Genomic DNA, 11,990 nt, shown 5'->3' with positions numbered 1-11,990 from the left:
TGTGTGTGTGTGGGGGGGTACTGGGGATGAAGCCCAGGGGCCCTCTACCTCCAGGCTATACTCCCAGGCACATTTTATTTGAAAACAGGGTCTCAACTAAGTTGCTGAGAATCTCACTAAGTGGCTTCTGATATTGGGCCAATAATATACAATGATTTTGGAAATGATAATGAGAGGGAATCTTAATTTTAACAATAAGATTATAAAGTCAGTGAAATAATCCTTAGTCCATATCTAAGATGAATTCAGATACTCAAGAATTATACATTTTAAAGTCACCCCAAAATCATAACATCTAAAACACAATCAGTAAATGTTCAATTATGTAATAATAAGTGAATACTTAACAAGTTGACAAAACTTGACTATTCTGAGTTACTCTAGCAAGGTAACTCAAGGCGAACAACAAATTAAGGCACTATAGGAAATATTTTTCTCTGTTGCAAAATACTATTCACAAATGGTGTCTAATAAATTAAAAAAGGTTTCAACATATTCTACTCTCTTTTTCTAAAATAAATTAGGTCGGGTGTTGTGGTGCATGCTTGTAATCCCAACATTTGGGAGGCTGAGACAGGAGGATCATGGTTCACGGAGAGCCTCAGCTACTACTTAGTGAGGCCCTCTGTAACTCAGTGAGAACTGTTGCAAAATAAGAAGAATAAAAAATAGGGCTGAAGGTGTAGCTTGGAGGTAGAACACCCCTAGGTTCCATTCCCAGTAATACAAAACAAAAAACAAAGAAACAAAAAAATAAAACAAACAAATTAGAACCCAGTATGCATAATAGAATGAGCAGAGAAAAAAGCACTATTCTAAGTCTAAGGTATTTTGTGTGTGTGTGTGTGTGTGTGTGTGTGTGTGTGTGTGTGTGTGTGTGTGTGTGTGTGTGTTACTAGGAATGGAACACAGAGGCATTTTACCTCCGAGCTACACTATCTCAGCCCTATTATTTTTATTCTTTTTTTTTTTTTTTGCACGTCTGGGGCTGGAACCCAGGGGCATTTGACTTCTGAGCTACACCCCCTGCCCTATTTTTTATTCTTTATTTTGAAACCAGGTCTCAATGAGTTGCGGAGGGCCTCACTAAGTAGCTGAGGCTGTCCACGAACCGCGATCCTCCAGTATCAGCCTCCCGAATGCTGGGATTAAAAGCGTGTGCCACCACACCCGGCTTATTCTTTATTTTGAAATAAGGTCTCACTGAGTTGCAAAGGACCTCACTAAGTAGCTGAGGCTAGCCTTGAATCTCAATCCTCCTGTCTTGGCCTCCCAAATGCTGGGATTATACAAGCATGCACCACCATGCTCGGCTTAAGTCCAAAGTATTTTTGAACTGATATTTTCTCTAACTTACAACAGAATTTGTAAAATAAAAAACCACCACATCTATACACATACAAAAGTACGCATACACACATACTTACTATTGTGTCAGAGTTAAGAATTTGTCTCATAAATTCCAAAAATGAAGATGCAAGTTCTCCTGTGTCCTTACTAAATGTGCTCACCACTCGTTTCAGTAAACTATGGAGAGCACTACTGTTTTTCCTTAAAGAACTGTGAATTAAGAAAATAGAATATAGTTATGTTAAAATATGATCATATATAAACTAAGTTAGACAGAAAAAAATATATTCTGATTTTGTGTGTGTGTGGGTCTGGGGATGGAACCCAGAGGCATTTGACCTCTGAGCTACATCCCTTGCCCTATTTTTTATTCTTTATTATGAAATAGGGTCTCACTAAGTTGTGGAGGGCCTCACTAAGTAACTTGAGGCTGTCAGAGAACCGCAATCCTCCAGTCTCAGCCTCCCAAATGCTGGGATTACAAGCATGTGCCACCATGCCCCGCGATATTCCAACATTTTGTTTTACTTTTTTCTCCCTGGAACTGGGTACTGAACCCAGGGGCATTCAACCTCTGAGCTACACCCCCAGCACTATTTTTTTTATTCTTTAGTCTGAAGCAGGTTCTCACTAAGTTCCTGAGGCTAGCTGCAAACCTATGATACTTCTCAGTCTCCCAAGTACTGAGATTACAAGTGTACACCACCACACCCAGCTATATTTTGCCATTTAAAAAATGTATAAACCAGGCGTGGTGGCGCACGCTTGTAATCCCCGCGCTTGGGAGGCAGAGACAGGAGGATCGCGTAGGTTCGAAGCCAGCCACACGCGCTGGCTTAGGAGACCCTGTTTCCAAGTAAAAATGTAAAAATAGGTCTGGGAGTATATCCCAGAGGTAGAAGGGCTTCCAGGAACCCCAGTACCAAAAATAAATAAATAAATAAATAAATAATAAAAAATTAAAATGTATAAATAACTTTGATGTGTTATGTACACAAACAATATAACAGGGCAGTATATACAGTTACCAGCTCCTTTTAAAGCAAAGCTTCAAGCTCATAAGTAAAAAATGTCCCAAAATAATACATTTATAAAACCTAGCATAAAGCTGGGCATGTTGACACATGCTGGTTAGCCCAGTACTTATGAGGATGAGAAAGGAAGATTGCAGGTTAGCAGCCAGCCTCAGCAACTTAGTGAGGCCCTCCACAACTTAGACCCTATTTCCAAATAAAAAATAAAATAGGTCTGAGATGTAGCCCAGACGTAGAAGGCCCCTGGGCAATACTATTGTAATCTTCAATTATGTCCTTTCAGCTATAACAAATTCAGCCAAAATGAGAATAAGTAAGATATTAACAAGAAATATGCAGTGTTTATGTTTGAAAAACATGGTTAAATTCTGAAATGCCAACATACAAGACTTTGGTAAAATAATAAAATTGGGAAAAAATAAAGACTTCTATTCTTTACAACTTCATAACAAAATAAAAAAAATACTGTTAATGGGAAAAATGAGCTCAAGATTGGACCATACCAATTACTAGCCACTATACAAAACCTTAAGCTAGAAAGTTATACTTCCATGGTCTATCAAAACAATATAACCGAGGTCAGCGAGACCCTCAGTACTTTACTGAGACCCTATTTTACTATAAAATAATTTTAAAAAGGAGCAGGGCATAGTGTCACATGCCTATCATTCCAATATTTGAGAGTCTGGGGGTGTCACTCAGAGATAGAACATTCCTGGTTCAATCCTCAGTACCAAATAAATAAATAAATAAAATTAAGAAGGGCCAGGGGTGTAGCTCAGAGGTAGAATGCCCCTGAATTAAATCCCCAGCACCTGTTCTCTCAAATAAAAGCAGAAGATGCACACCTGTAATTCCAAGAACCCAGGAAGCTGAGGCACGAGGATAGTACGTATAAGGCCAGAGGAACAGAACACTGTCTCTACAAAAACAACTATAACTGCAATACCAAGTTCAGGTGAGGCTGAGGAGCAATAGGAGCTCTTAATGCATTGCTTGTGGGAATGCAAAATGGTATATCCAAGTTGGAAAAGTTTGGCAGTTTCCTACAAGGAAAACTTTTATCTACTACATAACCCAACAATTCTACTCTGAGACATCTACCCAAGAGAAATTTAGGATCACACAAAAACCTGTATGGAAAGTTTAGGATAGCTTTATTCATAACAATCAACACCCAAAACCAACCCAGACTGCTACAGAGTATTACACATACACAAAAAATCTAAGCCGGGTATGGTGGCACACCCTTGTAATCCCAGTACTTGGGAGGCTAAGACAGGAGGATTGCAGTTCTCCAACAGCCACAGCTACTTAGTGAGGCCTTTTGCAACTCAGTGAGACCTTGTTTCAAAATAAAGGATAAAAAACAGGGCTGGGGGTATAGCTGTAAGCTAGAATGCCCCTGGGTTCCATCCCCAGTACCACAAAAACAAAACAAAAAATCCCCCCAAAATAAAAAACTACCATTGTTCATGAATCTAAACACAGAATATTTCCCATGAAAGAAATCATACCTTCAACATTCTACAATAGGTATAAATTAATTTTGGGGGGGGGTGGGGGGAGGTGTGACAGCAAAAAATTAAATCTAAGAGTAAGCCAAATGTAGTGGTGCATGCCTGTAATCACAGTACTTGGGAGGCTTAGATAAGAGGGTTGCAGGCATGAGGCCAGCTTCAACAACTTAGTGAGACTCTCAGAAACTTATCAAGACCCTGATTCAAAATAATAAATGCCAGGCGTGGTGGCGCATAGTTATAATCCCAGGACTTGAGAAGCTGAGATAGAAGGATCTCAGGTTTATGTCAGGTGTAGTGGCTCACGCTTGTAATCCCAGCACTTGGGAGGCTGACAGGAGGATCACACAGGTTCAAAGCCAGCCTCAGCTACTTAGTGAGGCTCTCAGCAACTTAGTGAGACCCTGTTTCCAAATAAAGTATATATTAAAAAAAAAAAATAGGTCTGAGAGTATAGCCTGGAGGTAGAAAAGCCCCTGGGTTCCACCCCCAGTACCACACACACACACACACACACACACACACACACACACACAAACAGAAGGATCACGGGTTCAAGGACAACCTCGGCAAAAAGTGAGCCTCAGCAACCTAGCAAGATCCTATTTAAAAATAAAAATAAAAAAGAGAGCCAGGCGTGGTGGTGCATGCTTGTAATCCCAGCATTTGTGAGACTGAGACAGGAGGATCATAGTTCGCGGCCACCCTCAGCCACTACTTAGTGAGGCCCTTTGCGTTCCCTTTGCAACTCAGTAAGACCCTGTTTCAAAATAAAGAATAAAAAATAGGGATGGGGGTATAGCTTGGAGATAGAATGACCCTGGGTTCTATCTCCAGTACCGTAAAAAAAAAAGGGGGGGGGGGCCTGGAGGTGTAGGTTGGAGGAAGAAGGCCCCAGGGTTCAATGATTCAATCCCCAGTACCCCACACACACATGCAAAAATAAATAAATAAAAATAAAAATAAATAATAAAAAGGACTGGAGGCTCAGAGGTTGAATGCCTCTGGGTTCCATCCCCCACACCATCCCCCTCAAAATCTAAGAGTATATTATATTAAAGTATTACCTTTTTAAATGAAATAATCCATAGTCATGCTCTGCAAGAAACATCATGGTTCTAACACATGTCAGTAAACAGTTGTAGCTGCTCTCAGAGTTAGCTAAAGTGGCTAACAAACAGTCACAAATTGAGGCCATCAATTCTTTGTTTGGTAGAGAATTGGAAAGCTGCTCCAGTTCAGAAATAGAGCCTTCAGAAGAGGTTGGCAAAATAAGTGCAATGTCCTGTGAAGAAGAAAGGGAATAAGAAAAAATTATTATTTATTCAGAAGTATACAGCAATAAATACTACATTAATTATCTAGCTTAAAATATTGTTGGAGGGTACCATCCAAAACTAGATTCAAGCCAGGCGTGGTGGCGCACGCTTGGGAGGCAGACAGGAGGATCGTGCAGGTTCAAAGACAGCCGCGCTGGCTTAAGAGACCCCGTTTCCAAATAAAAAAGTATAAAAATAGGTCTGGGAGTGTAGCCCGGAGGTAGAAGAGTTTCCAGGAACCTCAGTACCAACACCAAAAAAAAAAAAAAAAAAAAAAACCCAACAACAAAAATACACCAAAACAAAACAAAAAAACTAGATTCAAGCAGGAGGTTGTGGCATATGCCAGTAATCCCAGTAGTTAGGAAGTTGAGAGAAAGAGGATCACAGTTCAAGACCAGCCTCAGCAACTTAGCAAGGCTGCCAGGAACTTAGTGAGACACTGATTCCAAATACAAAATAAAACAGGGCTGGGGTATAGCTCAGAAACAGAATGCCCCTTGGTTCAATCCCCACCATCACAAAAAAAGAAAAGAAAAAAGATTCAAATAATTAGTAAAGAAGGCATGGGGATGTAGCTCAGTTGTAGTGCATTTGCCTAACATGACCCAAGACCTGGATTCGATCCCTAGTACTGTTAAAAAAAAAAAAAAAATGGGGTTAGGAGCATAGTTCCACGGTAGAGTACATGTTTACTATGCACAAGGCCCTATCTGCGTTTTGATCCCTAGTGTGTATGTGTGCACACACACACAAGAGAGAAAGCAAGCTTGTAGTGGTGCTTGCCTGTAATCTCAGTACTTAGGAGGCTGAGAAAGGAGAATCACAGGTTTGCAGCCAGCATCAGCAACTCAATGAGACGGTTTCAAAATAAAAAATATCATAGAGCTGATAATGTGGCTCAAAAGTAGAATGTTCCAGCCGGGCGTGGTGGCGCACGCTTGTAATCCCTGCGCTTGGGAGGCTGAGACAGGAGGATCGTGCAGGTTCGAAGCCAGACTCAGCTACTTAGTAAGGCTCTCAGCAACTTAGTGAGACCCTGTTTCCAAATAAAATATAAAATAGGTCTGGGAGTATAGCCCGGAGGTAGAAAACCTCTGAGTTCCACCCCCAGTACCACCAAAAAAAAAAAAAGTAGAATGTTCCTGGTTCAATCCTTATTACAAAGAGAGGAAGGGATGGAGGGAGGGAGGGAAGAGCAAGGAGAGAGGGAGGGAGGGAGAGAGGGAGGAAAGAGAGAGGAGGGAGGGAGAAAGGGAAGGGAGAGAGAGGAGAGAGGGAGGGAAGAGAGAGAGAGGGAGGGGGGAGAGAGAAAAATAGAATATGAGAATTAATGAATAAAAAAAATTGTTTGGTCTTTTTATACAAGTTAATGAAAGGCCAGGAGTGGTAGCACATGCCTGTAATCCCAGCTAATCGGGAGGCTGACAGGAGGATCTCAAATTCAAGGCCTAAATGGGTAATGAAGAAATAAAAACTAGCCGGGCGCAGTGGCGCACTCTTGTAATCCCCACACTTGGGAGGCTGACACAGGAGGATAGCACTGGTTCGGAGTCAGCCTCACTGGCTTAAGAGACCCTGTTTCCAAATAAAAAAATTAGGTCTGGGAGTATAGCCCGGAGGTAGAAGGCTTCCAGGAACCCCAGTACCACCAAAAAAAAAAAAAAAAAAAAACTAAAATGAGCTGGAGAAAGGAAGGAAGGAAGGGAGGGAGGGAGGAAGGGAGGGAGGGAGGGAGGGAGGGAGGGCAGGCAGAGAGGGAGGAAGGGAGGGGGGAAAAATTAATGTAAGAAAACATAAGTAAAAAAAATCTTCTTTTACAATATTTTTAATTTTTGTGTGTGTATATGTGTGGTACTGGGGATTAAACCCATGGGTATTCTTACTTCTGAACTGTATCTCCAGCCCTATTTTATTTTGTTTTTTTCTTCTTGTGATACTACAGACTAAACCCAAGACATTCTACCTGACCTCCACCCCCAGAACTATTTTATTATTTGGAAACAGGGTCCCGCTAAGTTATAAAAGGTCTCAGTAAGTTGCCAACGCTGGCTATGAATCTATAATTCTCCTATCTCAGCCTCCTGAGTACTGGGTTTACAGGCATGTACCACCATCCCCATTGACAATATTTTTTCTTTAAAAGAAGACCTTTAGCCAAGTATGGTAGTATACCCTTGTAATACCAGTATTGGGGAGATGAGATAGGAAGATCATAGATTTGAGAACAGCCTCCACAATTTAGTGAGGGTCTCAGAAACTTAGTGAGACCCTGTTTCCAAATAAGAAATAAAACTGGTTTGGGGGTATAGCTCAAAGGTAGAAAATCTCTGGGCTTAATTCCCAGTACCCTCCCACCCCCCACACACAAACAAACATTATTGGGAGGCTGAGACAGGAAGATCTCAGGTTTGAGGCCAGCCCCAGCAAATTAGTAAAACCCTGTTTCAAAATTAAAAATAAGCTGGGCATGGTGGCTCACGCTTGTAATCCCAGGGCTTGGGAGGCTGAAACAGGAGGATCGCACAGGTTTGAAGCCAGCCTCAGCTACTTAGTGAGGCTCTCAGAAACTTAGTGAGACCCTGTTTCCAAATAAAGTATAAAATAGGTCTGGGAGTGTAGCCTGGAGGTAGAAAAGCCCCTGGATTCCACCCCAGTAACACACACACACACACACACACACACACACACACACACACACACACACACAATTAAGCCGGGCATGGTGGTGCACCCTTGTAATCCCAGCATTTGGGAGGCTGAGACAGTAGGATCACAGTTCACGGCCAGCCTCAGCCACTTAGTGAGGCCCTCTGCAACTCAGTGAGACCCTGTTTCAAAATAAAGAAAAAAAAAAATAGAGCTGAGGGTGTAGCTCGGAAGTAGAACACCCCTGGGTTCCATCCCCAGTACTGCAATAATAAATAAATAAATAAATAAATAAATAAACAAACAAACAAACAAACAAACAAACAAACGAGCAAGCAAGCCAGATGGGCTAGGCATGGTGGTATATGCTTGTAATTCCAATACTTGGGAGACTGAGACAGGAGGATTGCAGGTTAGCAGCAAGTCTCAGCTACTGAGTAAGGCCTTCCACAACTTAGTTTCAAAATAAAGAATAAAATAGGGCTGGATGTGTAGCTCAGAGGTAGAATACCCCGGGTTCAATTCCCATTACCACCACCACCACCACCACCAAAAAAAAAAAAAAAGTTCTCAAATAACAGAACATAATAACTCAACCAACAGCAAAGCTGTAAGATATTACTTGGTATGTAATACAAGAGGAAAATTAACATAGTAAGCCGTAACCAACCCTAAAATATATCAAAACAATTACACACAAAGCAATCATTCATGTCTGTACTCTTAGAAAGGAGAAAAATGCTCTTCAGAGAAACTCATGAAATAATAACCCAAATAATATTACAAAGTACCACCTTACTGTTCACATTTCAAATTTACCTTCCTAAACAAGAGCAGGAATAATAAAACATAGGTGAGAACTCTTTTTCACAGCCAAGATTTCTATCAAGAGAAACCTTAAAGCAGACAGACACACACACACACACACACACACACACACACACACACACACACACAGACTTTATAAAATAACTATAAATACCTGATCACAGAGAGACTGCAAAATGGATGTGATATATTCAACACACTGCTGGCGAATAACACTGTCTCCAGGAGACCGCACCAAAGCTAAAAGATCCTGGAATATCTCTGCATATCTTTCATCACCTTTAACAGTTCCATTAATTAGATGCAAAATAGCTAATTTACAAGCTTTGTGTGAAGCCAGGGCATCCAGAAGAGCAAGCAACCTGGTGGTTTGGCTAGTATACTGCTTTTCTTTGTCTTCTGAAGTGCTGAAATAAAATCAACACATTTAGTAAAAAGTTTAATGCCACTTTAATGGCACTATTTAATATTTATTTTTCTATTCATATGAACTTACAGAAGTCTTATATGAAACATTTTCATTCCTTGGATAGGCCAAATTTTCTGGAATTTTACAATTACTATAAAATTTTATAAAGTTAAGTTTTTCCCTCTGCCTCCCTCCCTTCCGTTTATGGGATTGAGCCCAGGGTCATTCAACCACTGAGCTGTGCCCACAGCCTTTTTTACTTTTTACTTTGAAACAGGGTCTAAGTTACTAGCTTCAAACCAGAGATCCTTCTGTCTCAGCCTACCAAGTACTGGGATTACAAGCATGAGCCACCAAACCTGGCTTCAGGGTTTCAAATTTCTATTTTCTTAAACCACAGAACTTCTTTAAGGATCACCTTTCAAAAGTCCCAGATTGGCCAGGTGAGGTGGCACACAGATCTCAGAACTTGGAAGGCTGAGACAGAATAACCCTAGATTTGAGACCAGCCTCAGCAACATAAAGTGCTTCTTAGCAATGTAGCAAGACCCTGTTTCAAAATTAAAAAAATAGCAGGGCGTGGTGGCACAGCTTGTAATCCCACCATTTTGGAGGCTGAGAAAGGAGAATCAAGTTCCCTGACAGACTCAGCTACTTAGTGAGGCCCTTTGCAACTCAGTGATACCCTGTTTCAAAACAAAGAATAAAAAATAGAGACAGGGTTGGGACTGTAACTCAGAGGTAGAATACTCCTGGGTTCCATCTCCAGTACCAAAAATAAATGAATAAATAAGGCTAAGGATGTAGCCTGGGTTCAATCATCAGTACCACAAAAGAACAAAAGTCCCAAATTAAGACGTTCAAGGCATCTTGAACATGAAATGATGAAATAAAGTCTTCTGATTAAAATTAATTTCTATGTATGCACTTATCCATGTGTATATGTGTATATTTATATATAACACATATATTACATATATATGTTATCTGGGAAGTCTAAACCATGATTTCCAAATTCTAAGTGTAAAAAGTGTCTCTGCGTCAAGAAGTTGAGAAAAAATTTGTTAATGCAAAATGAAAATACCTTTGTAAGTCTTCTACAATCAAATCCAACACAGTTCTCATAATCAGAAGTGCAGTTGGTGAGGCAAGGTCACACAATTGAACACAAATACGCCGTAACATATGTTGAATGGGCTGGCAGGTTGTGCCAGAGAAAGAGCGAACTATTTCTTGGAGCAACTTTGCTTGAACATGAAGGTGCATGCTCCACAATTTTCGGGTGTTGAGTGCCACTGATATATCATGTGGCTCAATAACCTGTTAAAAAAGTATAATGTGTGTATACATAGATTTTTAATATTTATTTATAGTCACAAAAACTGTTCAGGAAGAACTGTTATAAAAAGAACATCTTTACTGCATGCTTAAAACATTTAATTTTCTATTATACAATTAAACATTTGTTTGAATTTAATGAGTCTTAAAAATCTCATTGTTCTCAGGTTAGCAGTCAGTTGAACAGAGTCCATTGGTGAAACAACCTAGTTATTCGCAAATTCTAACACATTTTAAAAAGGAAAGGATTTAAAATAACAGGAAAAATGTCAGCACATGTATACATAACAGCATAATAAAATTCACTTTAACAAAAATTTATTTAAAATGTTTACCCCATTATTTCCTCAATGACCAACTTGCTTCAGTTTTAACTCACCCTCATCCAGTTATTTTATGTCTTTTTGGGTAGAAGGATGAGGATTAGTTTTTAACAAAATCACTGACTTTATTATAAGTGTTACTGCAGTCATTTATAAGATGCATGTTATATGTAAGTGATACCTGAGTTGTTTGCATGGGCAAAGGAAGAGGCAGCAGCTCTGAAAGGAGTATGAGTCCAGAAAAAAATCCTTCAGGAACCTTCAAGATGGAAGAAAGAACTTCCTTTAACATTAAAGACCAAGTATTATTGGCCAGAGTCTCTTCTGAGATTGTGAGTTTTTCATTAACTCCTTGTGTAAAAGTCAGTAAGATATCAATGATATCATTCTGAATTTTCTGTTCATCACTGTCCAAACGACCTGAGAGGGGGATAGAGCACAGGAGCATGTGTAAAGTAACAAGTGCTGAAGGAACACGCATGTCCTTAAACTCAAAGGATCCACCTCTCAGGAGTTCTGTTAACATAGTTTTAAGTAGAGTGAGTGTGCAGCGAGCCATTGAAATAGTAGTAACTCTGTGAAGGGTAGTCCCCATGTTGACATGGAGCCTCCAAGGCTGAGTCAAAATACTGTTCAATTTTTGTAGAACCCGAATAAAGGTGTCCATTCCTTCAGCAGAAAAAAGCTGAATAACAGCAAGATTCCATTTCAGGTCTTTCTGTTGACCTTTATTTAAAGAAAAAACAAAAAATAAATTACTTATACATTAGTAACCAGTTAAGAATCTGATTATTTAAATAAGTGGTATTTATATTAGATTTAAAGAACAATAGTTTTTAAGTAGAGTAGCCATATTACCTTCAATAGGTGGTGGTGGGCAAGCCACATTACAGAGAACACGTAAGGCAGTGGTCAGGCCAACTCCTTCAGCAGTCATCAAGTTATCAATATTCTTTAAAAATAAAAATGAATGGAGCATATCATTTTTGGAATACCCATCATACAAGAGAAAATTCCAGATACAGCTTTTTTTTTTTTTCTTTTTTTTTGCGGGTCTGCAGATGGAATCCAGGGGCATTCGACCCCCCAAGCTATACCCTCTGCCCTATTTTTTATTCTTTATTATTATTATTATTATTATTAATTTTTTTTATTTTTGGTGGTATTTAGGGGTAGAATCCAGGGGCTTTTCTACCTCTGGGTTATACTCCCAGACCTAT

General features: G+C 39.8%; 1 protein-coding gene across 1 annotated transcript in view; it reads right to left on the bottom strand.

The window, feature by feature from the left end:
* VIRMA (vir like m6A methyltransferase associated) overlaps window positions 1-11,990 on the bottom strand; it is a gene marked incomplete at its 3' end in the record, with an annotated part of 96,122 nt that overhangs the window by 17,401 nt on the left and 66,731 nt on the right. The window contains exons 12-17 of the mRNA XM_080693950.1: window positions 11,629-11,722; window positions 10,952-11,496; window positions 10,194-10,429; window positions 8,855-9,107; window positions 4,972-5,189; window positions 1,428-1,560 (exon numbers count right to left, since the gene is read on the bottom strand). Coding sequence (XP_080550076.1) covers window positions 1,428-1,560; window positions 4,972-5,189; window positions 8,855-9,107; window positions 10,194-10,429; window positions 10,952-11,496; window positions 11,629-11,722 — 1,479 coding nt within the window. The remainder of the gene's footprint in view (window positions 1-1,427; window positions 1,561-4,971; window positions 5,190-8,854; window positions 9,108-10,193; window positions 10,430-10,951; window positions 11,497-11,628; window positions 11,723-11,990) is intronic.

This window comes from Muscardinus avellanarius, assembly GCF_963383645.1.
Source record: "Muscardinus avellanarius genome assembly, chromosome: 4".
In the NCBI taxonomy this organism is placed as follows: Eukaryota; Metazoa; Chordata; class Mammalia; order Rodentia; family Gliridae; genus Muscardinus; species Muscardinus avellanarius.
Note: the sequence above shows the minus strand (reverse complement) of the source record. Positions and strands in the feature narration are given on the sequence as shown.